This window comes from Mustela lutreola, chromosome 1 (genome assembly GCF_030435805.1).
Source record: "Mustela lutreola isolate mMusLut2 chromosome 1, mMusLut2.pri, whole genome shotgun sequence".
Classification (NCBI taxonomy): domain Eukaryota; kingdom Metazoa; phylum Chordata; class Mammalia; order Carnivora; family Mustelidae; genus Mustela; species Mustela lutreola.
This window is the reverse complement of record NC_081290.1, coordinates 109683433-109701808: the sequence shown is the minus strand read 5'-3', so window position 1 is coordinate 109701808 and position 18376 is coordinate 109683433. Positions and strand designations below refer to the sequence as shown.

General features: G+C 34.1%; 1 protein-coding gene across 6 annotated transcripts in view; it reads left to right on the top strand.

Moving 5' to 3' along the window:
- RAP1GDS1 (Rap1 GTPase-GDP dissociation stimulator 1) overlaps nucleotides 1-18376 on the top strand; it is a 150729-nt gene that overhangs the window by 110041 nt on the left and 22312 nt on the right. For all 6 annotated transcript variants that reach the window (XM_059172530.1, XM_059172532.1, XM_059172528.1 and 3 more), the window contains 2 exons: nucleotides 3434-3562; nucleotides 12926-13051. In XM_059172530.1, the coding sequence (XP_059028513.1) occupies nucleotides 3434-3562; nucleotides 12926-13051 (255 nt within the window). The remainder of the gene's footprint in view (nucleotides 1-3433; nucleotides 3563-12925; nucleotides 13052-18376) is intronic.

Below are 18376 nucleotides of genomic sequence, written 5' to 3'. Positions count from 1 at the left end.
TCTAGGCTTAAGTAGTGTTTCTACTCAAATAAGCAAACTAAGATGTTCAAGTTCTTAATGTAATTTTGCTCGTAATATCCGAACACCAAAATCTGGGGTTCCTACCATGCTTTTAATTTTTATTTCTTTTCCTGTTATTTCATCTGCCAAGCACATCACTGAATTTCAAAATCTTTATTCCATGTTCTGTTTTGTTTCATTTTCCATCTCCTGTAAAAGCTAGGTAATCCTTTGGCAGTGGTTCTTAAACTTTTGGTCTCAGGACTCTTTAGACACTTAAAAATTCTTGAAGACCCTATAGAATTTTTGTTTATAAATACAGGCTATACCTATCAATATTTACCATGCTAGAAATTAAAATGGAGACAATTTTAAAAATTACTTAATACTGCATTTAAAAATAATAACTGACATTGCCACGTGTTTTTGTGAAAAATAACTTTTCAAAATTAAAAATACAGCTGGGGCGCCTGACTGGCTCCATCTGTAGAGCATGTGACTCTTGATCTCAGGGTTATGAGTTCAAGCCCCATGCTGGATATGGAGCCTACTTGAGAAAAAAATAATAGCAAAAGTAAAAAAACTGCTGAGAAGAACAGCATTTATTTTACTGTGAATATGTAGTGGGGAAGAACATGATGACCACCAACAGAATTCAGTGCCACTGACTAGGTTCATAAAAAAGCCCCAGCAGTTTCACCCACCACTGTTTCTGCACCATTGTGCGAATATCAATACATTGAAAAAGGCATAGATAATCTTGGTATTTTTATGAAAGTAGTTTTGATTTTGTGATCCTCTGAAAGGGTTTTGGGGACCCCATTTTGAGAACCATGTTCTAGGATGCCTGCTTATCTTGAAATGAAAATTTGTATCAGTCTGTTTAAGTAAAGTTTTTTCTTCATCTGGGCCTTCATTATCCAGGAGAATGACTTGCCTACAATTGGTATGAACAGATTTTAGAGTTATTTGAGTGTAATTTTTGTTTTAGTTAGCCTCACAGGAGTGGATATAAAAGAAAGCACCCAAGTAGTCAAAAATGAGTATGCCCATTGGATGACTATATAATTTTTCTCTTTACTTGTGTGTGGTATGTGTGTTGTATGTGAGTATACAATTAATTTGGCTCCTGGGTAGCTTTAAAACACATTTTGCCAAAGCAAAGTGATTTTCATAAATTAGGGTGATTCACACCTACTGACTGCCATTGGGCTATGCTTCTTTTTCTCCTGATCTACCACAATTTCAAATATTACTGCTTCAATTTGTATGCCAAAGATTTTATGAAACTATGCAACATTTCCTCTGTTTTTTGTCCCTCATTTCCCTGGAACCAAAATTCGTAATACCTTAAAAGCAGTTCAGTAAAGTGGTAGAGATGCCAAGTTAGGAGAATATGAAGAACATTATCCTCTAAGTGGTATTATTCTCCTGTTGAGTTATCCCCTTCATAAAATTTGTTAGTTCTCTGATGTCCCTGGACTGTTGGATGTTTATACTTGGTACCAACAGTACTGAGGGGGTGTGTGATGCTTACATATATGCAGACATATAGTGGAGTTTGACTCACACTCAATGCATGCGCTAGTGCTCACGCTTACATACCTGAAACTTAATGATTCAGCAGTTCTGCAGTATTTGAAGAGGTAGTCAAAATGAGTAAATAAATAAATGAAAGTTAAAAATACTGCTAAAGAACAAAGATCTGCAAAGGGATCCAATACTAAAGAACTTCACTGGTAAGTAATCGAAATAATTTCTGACTTGGAAAGCTTATTGGTGCATGATCATTATTAATACTGTAACCATAATACAAGTATTCTGCTGATAAAACACATAACACTATACCTTATAACCTAAGTAATTTGCTTATAAGATAATACAGATATTGTGAATCATCACTTGCTGAATTGTATAGTAAGAAGAAATACGTAACATTAAAGGCATAAGAACAAATGATTTAGTTGAATATACTCTTTTATTCTTTCTCTTTTTAGATTTCATAATTCCATTGCAAAATTTGAAATTGTTTTAGATTATTTGAACTCTAAATGTAAACTTCCCTTTTTCCCAGGACTGTTTTCTTGTTTTGGTAATAGGCCCTCCACAATTGAACCAGATAGTATGCGTAATTACCCACTCATCAGTTTTCAGGGTGATAAGCTCTGTTGGCTGTCCCTTCATACTTTACTCTAAAAGCAGGAAAAATTGACTTGAAAGACCAACAGGCATATAATCGACTGGCATGTGAGGCAACTCAACCCGCCTTCTTGTTCTTATCTGATTATCACCCAACCACCTCCTTATCAGTTGGTTAAGAACTGGAAAGAATGATGAAGAGATTAGTAGGCAGATTGTTAAGGGATGCTTACTCTAAGGAAAATGTGTTTGTAATAAACAGGATTTTTATCTTTAGATTCCCAATAGGTAACTAAAAAAGAATTTGGAAAAAATTGTTAGCTTGAAAATGGCATATAATTTTTAAAAGAAACAGAATTTTGAAAGCATTCTGTATCTTTGGATGAAAATTATTAATAGTTCTAGTGTTTTGCATAGGCATATGAATGTTTATATCTTTCTTAGCTTATTGTAAGAGGCAGAACTTTTGATTTTCATTTGGCTTATTTACCTTCAGCTTTGCTACAGGTATTCTGCCATAATTTGTTTATGAAGAGCTATTGTGGAAATCCCAGGCCTGTTAAGTACTTTAAAACTAATTAGTTTTCTTAGAAAATGAAGACAAGCAGTGATGATAAAGTGTATTGATCTCATTCTCTTCACCTCAAGCCAAATTTTCCTTTCTTTACTATGATGCTTGTCACTGTTATTAAATCTTCAAAAAGAAAAATATTTTAAGTAACACATTTTTTCCTTATAAAACGACTTTCCTTCCTAGCAGTCATCGAAGAACATTCTGCTACAAATAAAATGATTTTTGTATATTATATATATTTTTCATTCTTTATTATAAAGCAACTTTTAAGGGATTCTAAGATTCTGTCTTCTCTTGGCCTTTGTTAACTGTTTTTTCTCTGCTTTTTGTATACTCTGCTTTCCTACAATACAGTATAATACAAATATTATTTTGTCTAACCTTTTCACATAATGATCAGTGGTAATGTTTAATTATTTATATATTTTTAAAGCTTACTCAACAAAGGTATAAGACCCTGTTTTTTTTTTAATTTATGTTTTGACATACTATTTGAGTTCTGTTCTTTTTTATATTTCTTTTAATCATTGAAAAGATTCAAAACTCAACTCTTGTGAACTAATGTTTTAAGATTTTTCAGACAGTTGTATGGATGGACTTAATCATGTTTTACTATAATTGAAAATGGTATTGATCTTGCAATAGGGAGAATAAGAGGTGCTTTCTTCTTACTAATGTCCATTTGATACATAAACACTTTTGTTTGTTTGTTTTTTACAGATTCCCTTCAAGCTCAGCTTATCAATATGGGTGTTATACCTACCTTAGTGAAATTATTGGGCATCCATTGCCAAAATGCAGCTCTTACAGAAATGTGTCTTGTTGCATTTGGCAACTTAGCGGAACTTGGTAAGTCCTAGTCATGAACCACAAATGTAATTAACTTTATTAATGTACTTATAATAGGTTTTCCTCTAGATGTTAACAACCTGGAGATCCATTTAGATTATATTATTTTTTGAAGCAATGCCAGTACTTGCTTCATTGTTTAAAAAAAAAGTAGGTCCAATTATATCTTAGATTATATTGTTTATAATTGGAGGTCCTTTGCTTCCCTCATTGTTTTATTTATCAAGGTTTGAAGTTTCCATTTGTATATTATTTAATAGAGTTGAATATTTAAAATGATTTCCACTTGACTTTAGTATTTTTACATGAGAGATGGTCCTGAAATCAAGTATTGTTTTTCCAGGACAAAAATAAGTATTGTTAATTTATTGCATTTTATATAAATTGTTTATCAGGTAAAAAGGAACCTAACAGACTAAGGGTTCTCCCACTTTTAGAAAATCCCTAAAAATGATAGAGGACTTTTTCATAATATATTTGTAGCAGCATTAGAAAAAAATATTAGAAATCCTTGAAAATCAGAAGGCAGACAGAAACAGACCAATACTGGAAACACAGCCCGGTCACAACAGAGAAGAGGACTGATGCCACCAGCATCCTTGTCTCGTTTTTCTCTGTATCATTAATAGTACTTTCTTCTTTCTGACCTTCCTTCCTGTGATTCTTATAAAGTTAGAATGCCTGGTCTGAATCTACCCCACAACCATGTTCATAATAAATTTTGTATAATGGAGACAGTGAAACCAAATGATGTTTCGTCATAACTAAATATAATAGCTAAAACAAACAAATTAATTCTGTTAATTATACCCACTTTATAAATAAATAAATAAAAGCACCAGGACTCTGACCTGGTATATCAAGTTCTGACCTAAATATCAAGTTCCATACATTTGTATTACACGCTTCTGAATATGACATATTAGTATATGCTAAAGTTATTTTTAGTCAAATTTATTAATAAAAATGTTAAACAAATTTTTGCGGTTTTGCTCACAAAAGATACAAAGGCAAAATATAGAATAAGTATAATCTATTACAGAATTGGGGACAAAAAAAGGAAGTGTACTTCTGTCTTTTTGTTTGCTTTGAGTCCTAGTTTTTTTTTTTGTTTTCTTTGAGTCCTAGTTTATAGGACTTCCTTTTTATTTGGCTCCAAAATCTTTTATAATGAAAATTCCTGCTTAATATATTAGGATTTAGTGTATAGAAGTGTTAGAATAAAAACTTGTATTTAATTTCACTTCTTTCTGGAAACTAAAACTACAGTAAAGGGATACTTTTATAAAGACTTAAATCCACAAGGAGAGGGGAAGAGAAAAAAGGGAGAGGAGATGACACAAAAGTATTTTAGGACCTGGGAAGAAAGACAAACAATAAATAATTTAGCAAAACTTTTGATGTATAGTTCCTAGATTAAAAAGCCAAGAAGTAACCAATTTGTTCTTTGGAATCTTCAGAAGGATCAGAATTTGGTGTTATTAAAATATCATTCCCTTTCCTTACTTTACTTCTTTTTTATTTTATTTTACCCAAAATATGTTTATTGAGATAGTTTCCCACGCATCTGATTCAGGGTGCTTTAGTGCTCCTTTGCATCTTTCTTTTTTAAAAAAAAATATTTTATTTATTTATTTGACAGACAAAGATCTCAGGTAGGTGGAGAGGCAGGCAGAGAGAGAGGAGCAAGCAGGCTCTCGAGCAGAGAGCCCAGTGCAGGGCTCGATCCCAGGACCCTGGGGTCATGACCTGAGCCAAAGGCAGAGGCTTTCACCCACTGAGCTATGCAGGTGCCCCTCGCATCTTTCTTTAAAACTTGCTTTTCCTGCTATAGGCTGGCAGAGGACAGTGGAGGCCCCAACCCACAAAACTACCCCTTGCACATGGCCAAAGACGTGATTTTATAGCATCCTGGGCCCTTGACATCCATGAAGTAGGGGTTGAGGCTCTGCATAAAACATTTCTTGTGCTTCCCCTTCTCCTCTTCCAGGACAAGTGGAAGAGGTCCTTCGTAAGGGGCGTGTTCTCATGGGGTGTTCACTACTACCAGAAAGCCCCTTTCCACACTTCATAGTAACTACCCCTTCCCATGTAAACAAAGGTTGTATATATTCTTTAGAAAGGCTGCAAACAGAAAACTTATAGTCTGGGGACATCAGACTAACTTGAAGTAACAGTTACCAGAGTACCATTCCAAAAATAGTTTAAGTGAAAATACTGAGAACCCCAATGTTATTATCCCATTTGTTCTGTAAAACGTCAGGATATTTATACAAAAAGGCCATTGGACTGCCCTTACAGATAATCTTGTAGTTCAGAAGACTGCTTATGCTCATAGCTCCTAATTGGTTTTTAAATCCCAATTTCTTCTTCTTTTTTTTTAAATCATGATGAATATACTCTAATCCTCCTTCCCCTATTTCCCACATCCCCCAACCCACCTCCCCTCTGATAACCATTAACTTGTTCTCTATAGTTAAGAGTCTGTTTCTTGATTTGTCTCTCTTTTTTCTTTTTTTCCCTGTTCCTTGGTTTTGTTTCTTAAATTCCACATATGAGTGAGATTGTGTGGCATTTGACTTTCTCTGACTGACTGACTGCATTTAGCATAATACTCTCTAATTCCATCCATATCATTGCAAAGACAACAAGGCAAGATTTCATTCCCTTTTATGACTGAATAATATTCTGTTGTAAATATATACCATTTGCTCTTTATCCATTCATCTATTGATAGAAACTTGGGCTTTTTCCCTAGTTTGGCTATTATAAATAAGGCTGCAGTAAACATAGGGGTGAATGTATCCTTCTGAGTTAGTGTTTCTGTGTTTTGGGGGTAAATACCCAGTAGTGTGATTCCTGAATTGTAGGGTAGTTCTGTGTTTAATTTTTTTGAGGAAGCTCCATACTGGTTTTCACAATGGTTGCACCAATTTGCATTCCCACAAATAATGCAAGAGTGTTCCCCTTTCTCTGTATCCTCACCAATACTTCTTGTGTTTTCAATTTTAGCCTTTCTGATAGGTGTAAGGCAGTATCTTATTATAGTTTTGATTTGCATTTCTTGAGCATCTTATTATGTGTCTGTTAGCCATCTGTATGTCTTTTTTGGAGAAATACGTGTTTGGGTCTTCTTCCAATTTTTAATTGGATTATTTGTCTTGAGTATTACGTTGTATTGTTCTTTTTATATTATAGATACTAACCCTACATTGGATATTATTTCCTCCTTTGTCAAAGATCAATTGACCATATAATTGTGGGTTTATTTCTGGGTTTTCTGTTCTATTCCATTGATCTGTGTGTCTGTTTTTATGCTAGTACCATACTGTTTTAAATATTACCGCTTTGCAATATAACTTGAAGTCTGAGATTTTGATACCTCTAGTTTTTATTTTTCAAGATTTCTTTGGCTATTCAAGGTCTTCTGTGATTCCATAAAAATTTTAAGATTGTTCTAGTTCCATGAAAAAATACTTTTGATGTTTTGATAGGGATTGCATTAAACCTGTAGGTTGCTTTGAGTAATATAGACATTTTAACAGTATTTGTTTTTCTAACCCATGAGCATGGAATGTTTTTCCATTTCTTGAATTGTCTGGAATTTCTTTCATCAGTGTTTTATAGTTTTCAGGATACGGGTCCTTCACCTCTTTAATTAAGTTTATGCCTAGATATTCTATTTTTGATAATCATAAATGGGATTATTTTCTTGATTTTACTTTCTCCTGCTTCATTATTAGCGTATAGTAATACAACAGATTTCTGTACATTGATCTTGTATTCTCCTACTTTACTGAATTCATTTATCAGTTCTAGTAGTTTTTTGGTGGAGTCTTTAGGGATTTCTGTGTATAATATAATGTCATCTGCAAATACTAAGAGTTTTATGTCTTCCTTACCAATTTGGTTGCCTTTTATTGTTTTATGCTGTCTAATCGCTGTGGCTAGGACTTCCAGTACTGTGTTGAGTAGAAAGAAGTCTCAAGAGTGGTATCCTTGACTTTTTCCTGACCTTAGGAGAAAAGCTTTCAGTTTTGCAACCATTGAGTATAGTGTTGGCTGTGGGTGTTTCATATAAGGCCTTTATTATGTTGAGATAGATTCCTTCTAGAGCTATTTTGTTGAGGGTTTTTAAAATGATTGGATGTCTTTCTTTGTCAAATGCTTTTTCTGCTTCTATTAAAGTGATATGGTTTTTATCCTTTTATTAATGTGATGTATCACATTGATTGTTTTGAAAATATTGAACCACAGTTGCATCCCAGGAAAAACTCATTTGATTCTGGTGTATGAGTTTTTTAATGTATTGTTGAATTCAGTTTGTTAATATTTTGTTGATGATTTTGCATCTATATTCATGAGAAATATTAACCTGTAGTTTTCTTTTCTTGTAGTGTCTTTATCTAGTTTTGGTATCAGGGTGATTGAATTTGGAAGATTTGCTTCCTCTTGTATTTTTTTGAATAGTTTGAGAAGAGTGGATATTAACTCTTCTTTAAATGTTTGGTGGAAATCAACTGTGGAACCCTCTGATCCTGGACTTTTGTTTCTTGGAAGTTTTTTGATTGCTGATTTAATTTCATTGCTGGTACTTGGTCTGTCCAAATCATCTCTTTCTTCCTCCTTTGTTTTGTAGGTTATTTATTTCTAGGAATTTACCCATTTGTCCTATGTTGTGCAATTTGTTAGTATTTGGGCCCTCTTTTTTTTTTTTTTAATGAGTCTTCCTAGAGGTTTGTCAATTCGATTGATCTTTTCAAAGAACTACCTCCTGGTTTCATCTATCAGTTTATTGTTTTTTGGTTTCTATATCATTTCCTTCTGCTCTAGTCTTTATTACTTCCTTCCTTTTGTTGAGTTTGGCTTTTGTTTGTTCTTCTTTTTCTAGCTCCTTTAGGTGTAAAGTTAGGGTTTTTGTTTGAAAATTTTTTTTTTTTTCTTCTTGAGGTAGGCTGTATTGCTGTAAACTTCCTTCTTAGAACCACTTTTGCTGTATCCCAACAACTTGGGACCATTGTGTTTTCATTCTCATTTTTTTTTTCATGTAATTTTTAATTTCTTCTTTGATTTTTGGTAGACCCATTCATTATTTACTAGGATGTTATTTAACCTCTATGTATTTGTGCTCTTTCCAGATTTCTTCTTATGATTGAATTCTAATTTCATAAGATTGTGGTCAGAAAAGATGCATGGTGGGGCATCAGGTTAAGGATCTGCCTTCAACTCAGGTCATGATCTCAGAGTCCTGGGATCCATGTCGGGCTCCCTACTCAGCAGGGAGTCTGCTGCTCCCTCTCCTTCTGCCCCCTGCCCCCATCCCCCCGCTCATGCTCACTCTCCCTCTCTCTTTCTCTCAAATAAATAAATAAAATCCTTTTTTAAAAAAGAGAGAGAGAGAGACATGCATCGTATGACCTCTTTTTTTTTTTAATTTACTGGGACTTGTTTTGTGGCCTAATATGTGATCTGTTCTGGAAAATGTTCCATGTTGAATGTAGATGCCGAAGTGTTCTGAATTTGCCTATTAAATCCAGTGTGTTATTCAAAGCCATTCCCTCCTTGTTGATTTTGTGTTTGGATGGTCTGTCCATTGATGTAAGTGAGATATTAAAGTCCCTTGCTGTTATTTTATTACCGTTGATTTGTTATGAACTGTTTTATGTATTTGAGTACTTCCATGTTGGGTGCATAAATATTTATAGTTGTTATTTCCTCTTATTAGATTGCCCCCTTTCTTATATAGTATCCTTGTCTTTTGTCACAGTCTTTGTTGTAAAGTCTATTTTGTTTTCTTTTGGAATCCATTGCATGAAAAATGTTTCACCATCCCCTCACTTTCAATCTGCAGGTGTGTTTTGGTCTGAAATGAGTCTCTTGTAAGCAGTACATGGATGGGTCTTGTTTTTTTATCCATTCCTTTACCCTATGTCCTTTCATTGGAGCATTAAGTCCATTTGCATTCAAAGTAATTATTGATAGATACGTATTTATTGCCATTTTGTTACCCTTTTGTGGTTGTTGCTTTAGATTCTCTCCGGTCCTTTCTTTTTTTCTCTTTCATAGTTTGTTGGCTTTTTTTTAGTGCTATACTTGGATTCCTTTGTTTTTTTTTTTTTTTTCTCATATCTATTATTGGTATTTGATTTGTGGTTACCATTAGGTTTGTGTATAATGTCTTCTGTGTATAGCAGTCTATATAAGTTGATGGTTATGTAAGTTTGAGTCCATTCTTTTACTTCTCCCCCCCCACACACAATTTTAGTATATGGTATCATACTTGAATCCTTTTGTTTTATGAATCCCTCGACTGATTTTTACAGAAATATTTTTTATTGATTTTGTGCTTTTTATTTCCCATATTCTCACTTGTGGTCTTTTGTTTTTCACCCAACGAGTCTCTCTTAATATTGTTTGTAAGGCTGGATTAGTGGTCATGTACTCTTTGAGAAAATTTTTATCTCTCTATTCTGAATGATACCCTTGTTAAGAGTATTCCTGGCTACAGATTTTCCCCTTACAGTACTTTGTATGTATTATGTCACTCCCTTCTGGCATATGAAGTTTCTGCTGAAAAATCCACTTGTATGTAACTATCTTCTTTTCACTTGCTGCTTTAAAATTTTTTTCCTTATACTGCCTTTTGCCATTTTTATTATTAATGTCTTGGTGTGAACTTCTTTGGGTTGAATTTTTCAGCTGATCTCTGTGCCTCCTTGATCTGGATATCTCATTTCCTTCCCCAAATGAGGGAAGTTTTCAGCTATTATTTCTTCAGAAACATTTTCTGTGCCCTTATCTCTCGTTTTTCTGAGTTCCCTATCAAAAAGTTGCATACAAAATACTATGAATATGTAGACATTAGATGTCTCAAAACACTGGCAACCAGAAGAAGATAAAGTACTGCCTTCAAAAATTGGAGAGAAAATGATTTCCAATGTAGAATTCTATACCCAAACTGTCAAACAAGTGTGAAGTTATAATAAAGACATTAGCAAACATGAGCATTTCAGAAAATTACTGTCCTACATACCTTTCCTCTGGAAGCCACTGTGAGATGTGTTCCACCAAAGCAAGGAGTTTAAATTAAGAAAGAAGACTACATAGCAATCAGAAGACAAGAGATCCAACAGGAAAAGAGGAATTCCTATTAGGATAGTGACTCAAGGGCCCCAAATGGCCTATTTTCAAAGAGCACCTAGTCCAGATTGGAACAAATTAGAGGCTGCTAGAGTTGGGGTTGGGGTAATTCTTGGAGGAGATGAAATTGAATGATTACCTAAAGTGAGCTTCTTAAGAGAAGATTAGTTGATCAACAGTTTGGAGTTTGGAGCTGAATTAATGATAAGTACATAGAAAACTAAGCAAATGAAAAAAAAAATAACCAGTACATAGAAAACTAAGCAAATGAAAAAAAAATAATCCCAAAGGAACAAAAAATAATTCGTAGCTAATACACATCGTCCTTGCCCTCAAGGAGCTTATGGCTTAGTGGGTGAGATGGAAAAATTTTAAATTTATAAACAATCATATAATTATAAATTGTGATAATTGCTAGTATGAGAAAATAATGGAATGAGGTGAGAGACTAATTTAAATTAGAGGCACAAACTCTAGGTGGGATAAAGCATTTTCAGACAGTGAGGATTTTAAAATATTTGTCTCCTGTATATAGTATTATAAGAAGTGTATTTGGAAGCTGCTGGAGGATGCTTATACCAAATTGAAACAAGTGAAGGCAAAAGGATATAGATAATAGAGTACCTAATACTGGAAGGAAAAGAAAGTATCTATTAAGATAATGATTAAAAAAAAAAAAATTCTAGGATATCACCTGTGCCCCCAAACAGAGAGTAATAAATCTAGATTGGATTTGGTCAGAATTCTCTGAAAATTCTGGATAAATTTTTAGGACTTCTGAGGCAGCAAAAGAAATTAAGAAGATAATGGAGAGAAATGGAATGGATTCCATTTGTGTTTTTGGAGGCAGATTGGTAGAGTTTGGTAATTCACTGGAGGTAAAGTTGAATGAGAACAAGTGTGCAATGACTGCTAGGTTTCTACCCGTGTAGATGGATAGATGAACTGTTCATTTAATAACTAAAGGAAGTAAAGGAACTCTGGAAGAAATACAGATTTCAGGTAGTACCAAAAGTCCTAATTTTAGACATTGAGTCTGGATACTAGAGGGGGATATTCACATGGAGATGTCAGGTGGCCAGTTAAATGAGTAGCCTGAAGTATAAAAGAGGGTTAGAGATAGGATTGTATAAGTATCAATATACAGGTACTGTTTTGTTGCTGTGGAAGAGAATTAGATTGTCTGGGATGAGAGGACCAAAAAGATAAGAAAAAAAAAGGATCAAGTCCCAAGGAACTGGAATTTATAGAGGTTTGACAGAAGAGAAGGAGCAGGTGGGCCAAAATTAGTTTGAAGTGGGTTTAAAAGCAAATGCGAGTTCAGAAAGTAGAGACAGTATATGTAGATGCTATCAAGAAACTAGTTTGTGAAACTGAACAGAGATTGGATGGTAGTTGAAGAAAAGTAAAGTAGAAGATGGTTGTTTTTCTTTTTTTTAAAGGTTATTTGAGAGAACATACATGTGTGAGTGGGAGGAGGGGAAGAAGGAGAGAATCTAAAGGCAGTCACCCTGCTGAGCATGGATCTCGTTTCAGGGCGGGGGCAGTGGGGAGGGCGCTCAGTCCCACAACCATGAGATCATGACTGGAGCCAAAACCTAGATTTGGAGTCTCAACCAACAAAACCACCCAGGTGCCCCGAGAAAGCTATTTTTAAGATTGCTTTTTTCTGTGAGAAATATTAGAGCATATTTAAATGCTGATGGTGGGTCTCTGGAGTGAGGAGAGATCAGAAATGCTAAAGAGGTAGGAGAGAATGAGACCCCAAGTACATGTGAAGAATTGACCTTTAATAGTAGGCATGTCAGGACCAGCACAAGAACATACCGTTTTTATGATCTAAATGTAATGATGATAAGTCATCTTTACTTCAGCCATGTAAAATGCAGTCTGTTATGAGCAGTTTTTCTTCTTTGACTAAAAGCCTTGAAACTATGAATTTATAACTTAGTAATTTAATTGTTGCTATGGCTACCTATACATTATGCTAGTGAACATTTTTTATAGACTTGAATAAAACTGGGTTGAAATGCTTTCTTTAAAGCCATTTTTCTTTTAAGAAAAATGTAAGATGTATCTGATGTATCTAATAGTTCCTGTACTTGAGGAGTATTTGTATTTATCAGTAATGGTACAAAATGAGCATGAATTGAAAGTAATAAAAAACAACTTCTGCATTTAATTTTGTGTGTTTACTCTAAGATTACCTCTCCTGTTTTGCAGAGTCAAGTAAAGAACAGTTTGCCAGTACGAACATTGCTGAAGAGCTGGTAAAACTCTTCAAGAAACAAATAGAACATGATAAAAGGGAAATGATTTTTGAAGTTCTTGCTCCATTGGCAGAAAATGGTGAGAAAATAAACGCATCTCTGGATTTTTTTTTAATCATATATGCTTTTTCCATTTTTCCTAATATTACTTAGTTGCCAGCTATTTAACTCAAAAGTCTTCTTTATTAATGACCTGATGTTTTATTTGGGTATCTATAACTTCAGCTACTTATCTACTCTGTAACTATATCTCCATTTGCCAAAACTACTTTCCAAGTTTCTTTGATTATAAAATCTTGGCAAAAACATGATTCTGTGGCTTACACATTTTTATGCCTATCTGGAAAAGGCACCTAAGGGCTGAACTTCACTTATGAAGCTTTGTAAGGCAAAAGGACAGTGTGGACACTGGTAAACTATTCCCATTTTTGGTAAAAAATCTAAAGGGATACACCATAGGAATAAGAGTGAACCATAGCATCCCATATAAATAATTTTTCAAATAACAATGTCTAGCACATAATCAGTAAGGATGATAATGGAATGAGGTGGTGTAAGATAGTGTAAGCAAGAACCAGCACAAAGAACAGGCAACAACAGCAAATCTCCAATTATTGGAATTATTAGACATTGACTCAACATAGGTGTGCTTACTATATTCAGAGAACTCAAAGGAACCTCGAAAAGTTTAGAAGGAAACTAGAAACTATAAAAAGTGACATAGCAGATTTGAAAAACAATTGGAAATTCCTGAATTGAAAAAAATATAATCCAAAATAAGAACCTAATAGATGGATTTAGATTAAATATAGTCATCTTAGAGAACCAGTGAACTGGAAGACCTATGGGAAGAAAATCCAGAATGAAGTATAAAGAGAGAAAAAATAATCAATATACACAAAAAGAGAATAAGAAATACAAAGGGTACAGTGAGAGGCTCTCAGCTCTCACATATATTTTTTGGGGTTCCAAAAAGTGGTGAGGGAAGCAGAGGCAATATTTTTAAAAATTTTGACAGAATTTGGCAGAAATTATTAATGTAAGATAACAAATATTCAAAAACCCAAAGGAATCAAAACCTGATAAAAAGAAATCTATATATCAATACAGTATCTGGAAACTAATGACAAAAATCTTAAAAACAGCCAGGAAAAAAACTGATCATCTTAAAAAGGATGACAGTTTGGCTGATTGCTTATCTTTCAGCGCAATAATGAAATCCAGATGACGATGAAACATCTTCCACATGCTGGGGGAAAAAAAGTGCCAACCTAGAATTCTAAACCCCATGAAAACATCCTTCAAAACTAAAGGCAAGGGCGCCTGGGTGGCTCAGTTACTTAAGCGTCTGCCTTCAGCTCAGATCATGATCCCAGGGTCCTAGAATCGAGCCCCTAGTTGAGGCTCCCTGCAGGGAGCCTGCTTCTCCCTCTCCCTTTGCCTACTGCCCGCCCCTGCCCCTCATTTGTGCTCTCTCTATTTCTCTCTCTGTCAAATAAATAAATTAAAATTAAAAAAAAAAAAAAACACTAAAGGCAAAATTTAAAGATATTTTCAGAGTAAAAACTGAGAAGTTTCACCAACTTTTAAGGTGATTACTAAAATAATTTTTGAAAACAATGTGTAACTGCCAAACTAATGGAAAGATTTATGGAAAGTTTTTTTTAAGCACACCTTCAAAATAACAGAAGAGAGGAGAGAAAAAGGAACATGGAACAGGGGGTACAAATAGGGCATACAAAATATACTAGGTTTAAGTCCTAATTTTTCAGTAATTATATTAAATGCATTTGACCTAAATCCTTCAATTAAGAGACCAATTGTCAAGTGAATTTTTAAAAATCAAGTATGCTTTTTAAAACTTGTTAAATATAAGGAGATTTTAAAGTATTTAAGAGAAATACTCTTAAGGAGTATTTAAGAGTATTTGAGAATAAAAGTATTTAAAAAAATTTAAAAAAATAATCAAATCAAAAAAATAAAAATCACTCAGGAGAGCGTGGGTGGCTGTCAGTTGAGCATCTGGTTCTTGATTTTGGGTCAGGTCATGATCTTGTGTTCTGGGATGAGCCCCACATCAGGCTCCATGCTCAGTGGGGAGTCTGCTGCTCTCCCTCTGATCTCCTTTACTCCCTTCCTTTCCCCGCTTCTACTTCCATGGGCACATACTCTCTCTCTAAAATAAATATATCTTCATAAGTAAATAAACCATTCAAACTTTAAGAAGGCTGAGATAGTTATATTTAATATCAGATTTAAAAAAACTTAAAATTAAAAGACTTAATAGAGGTAGGGTGATAACAGTTCTGATTCACCTGGGAGCTGTAAGTATACGTTACTTCAAAACATAGGAAGCAGAAATACTCAGAATTATGGAGAGAAATAGACAAGTCCATAAATATCATGGGAGTTTTTAATACCTCTTTTTTAGTAACTGATACAACAAGCAGATAAAAAAACAACAAAAAGATTATAGAAAAGATAACATGATTAAGAAAATTGATTTAACAGACATATTGTGGAATACTGCACTCAGCTACAGGGCCCTTTCTTTTCAATGAAATATATAATACACGTATAGTCATGAAAAAGTTTTACATTGATGTAGTATTAGGCTGAGTGAAATAAATCAATCAGAGAAAGGTAAATATGGTTTCACTTATATATGGTTCACTTATATGGTTTCACTCATATATGGAATTTAAGAAACAAGAGATAAACTTAGGGGAAAGGAAGGAAAAATAAAATAAGTTGAAATCAGAGGGAGACAAACCATAAGAGACTTAACTATAGGAAACAAACAGGGTTGTTGGTGGGGGGATGGGGTAACTGGGTGATGGACATTGAGGATGCTAATGTGACGTAATGAGCACTGGGTGTCATATGCAACTGGTGAATTATTGAACTTTACCTCTGAAACTAATGATATGCTATATGTTTAATTGAATTTTTAAAAGCTAATAAAAAAAAAGTTTTAACCTATTTCAAAGGGTTGCAACCTTATGGAGTATGTGTTCTTACTTAAGTGAATTGTCTAATAAAAAGATAACTAGGAAATCCCTTTATATTTAGATATTAAAACATATATTTCTAGTACCTCGAAGGTCAAAGGAGAATTATGACGGAAATTGGAAATATTTCTTTTTTGAAGATTTTCATTTGAGAGAGAGAGTATATGCACAAGTGCATGCACAAGTGGAAGGAAGAAAGAATCTCAAGTTTGATCTCAGGGCATGATCTCACGACCCAAAAATCATGACCTGCGCTGAAACCAAGAGTCACATGCTCAACCAAATAAGCCACCAAGGCACATTGGAAATTAGAAAATTTTCTAATAATGAAAACAGTACTGTATCTTAAATCTTATGTGATATAGGTGATAAAGCCATACTTAGAGGCAAGAAAATCTAAAGAGCTGAGATTAATAAAATGGAAAATACATAATGCAACATAAGCATATAATCACCAAGGTTGAGTCTGAGAGACTAAATAAAAACTGGTAAATCACTAATAAGATTTTTCAAGAAAAGAAAACTTTATTCTGATGAAACTGTAGTAATTAAAAGACAATGTGGTATTGGTACAACGATGGATGAGAAGACCAGGATACCTAAAAACAGATGGATGCATTAATAAGTACTTATTTTATTAGGAGAAAAGAACAAGTTGTCAGTGCAAAACAGTACAGAAAGAACAGTCTTTTCAATGAACAGTGCTGGGAATATGGGAAAAAAATACAAATGAAGACACTATGTACACCCATATTTCATACTGTATTTAAAAAGTTTAGGTAGATAATTACCTGAATGGGAAAGTAAAAACCAGAAAACATACCTTTAAAATGTAAGATAGAAGAATATTGTTATGGCCTTGGAGTTATAAAGAATTTTCTTAGGCCACAGAAATCTCTGGCTATAAAGGAAAAGATAGATAAATTTGGCTAAAACTTCTAATGAAAATCAAAGACACCAAAAGCACCATTAAGAGTGAAAAGCACCACAGTGTGTGAGAAGATATCTACAACACACATAATCAATACAATGTGTACAACTTATAAAAACTCCCACAGATCATTAAGAAAAATGTAGAAAGCCAGAGGGAAAACATAAAAGATTTAAATAGGCACTTGACAAAAGATAAAGTCCAAATGGCTAATAAACACATGAAAATATGCTTAACTCATTAGTAATGGGGATGCAGAATGGAACACTACATACCCATTGGAAAGTCTAATAATGTTGATGAGGGTGTGGAGTGGTGGGAACTCAGTAAGTGCTGGTGGGTGTGTAAATTGGTACAATTTGGAAAACAAGTTCAAGATTGTATTCTGTGTGATTGAGCAATTTTGCTCTTAGAATATAGCCAGAAACATGTACATGTCTACCAGGAACCACTACAGAAATGTTCTTAGCTTTATCTATAACAAAGGAAAAATTAGAAACAACTCCTGTCCATTAACAACCGAATAATGAATGGTAGACTCATATAATGGAAAAAATTATACTTAGGAAAAGAAATGAAGACAACTTTAACAGTAGTTAGATGAATCTTAAAAACATTGATAGAGGGCGCCTGGGTGGCTCAGTGGGTTGGGCCGCTGCCTTCGGCTCAGGTCATGATCTCAGGGTCCTGAGATCGAGTCCCGCATTGGGCTCTCTGCTCAGCAGGGAGCCTGCTTCCTCCTCTCTCTCTCTCTGCCTGCCTCTCTGCCTACTTGTGATCTCTCTCTGTCAAATAAATAAAAATAAAAAAATCTTTAAAAAAAAAATTGATAGAAAAAAGCCAACACTACACTACAGGACACCTGGGTGGCTCAGTCAGTTGAGCAGGGGCCTTCAGCTCTGATCATGATCCCAGGGTCCTGGGATTGAGCCCTGCATTGGGATCCCTGCTCAGTGGAGAGCCTGCTTCTCCCTCTCCTTCTGCCTACTGCTCTGCCTACTTGTGTTCTCTATGTCTTTCAAATAAATAAATAAAATCTTAAAAAAAAAAAAGAAAAGCCAACACTAAAAATATGTATTGTAAGGTTCCATTTATATAATAATTCAAAAAAGGTAAAATTAAACTGTAGTTTTCAGGAATGCTTATTTATTTAGTGAAATAGTAAGGAAAATTATGAGTGTGTTTACCATAAAAATCAAGGTAGTGATTTGAGAGGAGTGGAGAGAGTAAGTAATACATGATGGGAAATGGGAATGAACAGAGGGGCTCCCAGGGATGCTGGCAATGAATTTCTTGATCTTGGTGGAAGTTACATGGTTATTTGCTTCATAGTAATTGATTAAACTAATACGTATATTATGTACTTTATTCCTTTTGTGGCATTTTTTTTCACCATTTAGAAAAGATTTTAAAGTATATGTAAGTACATAGGTGTTTATGTATTTATATATATGATACACCT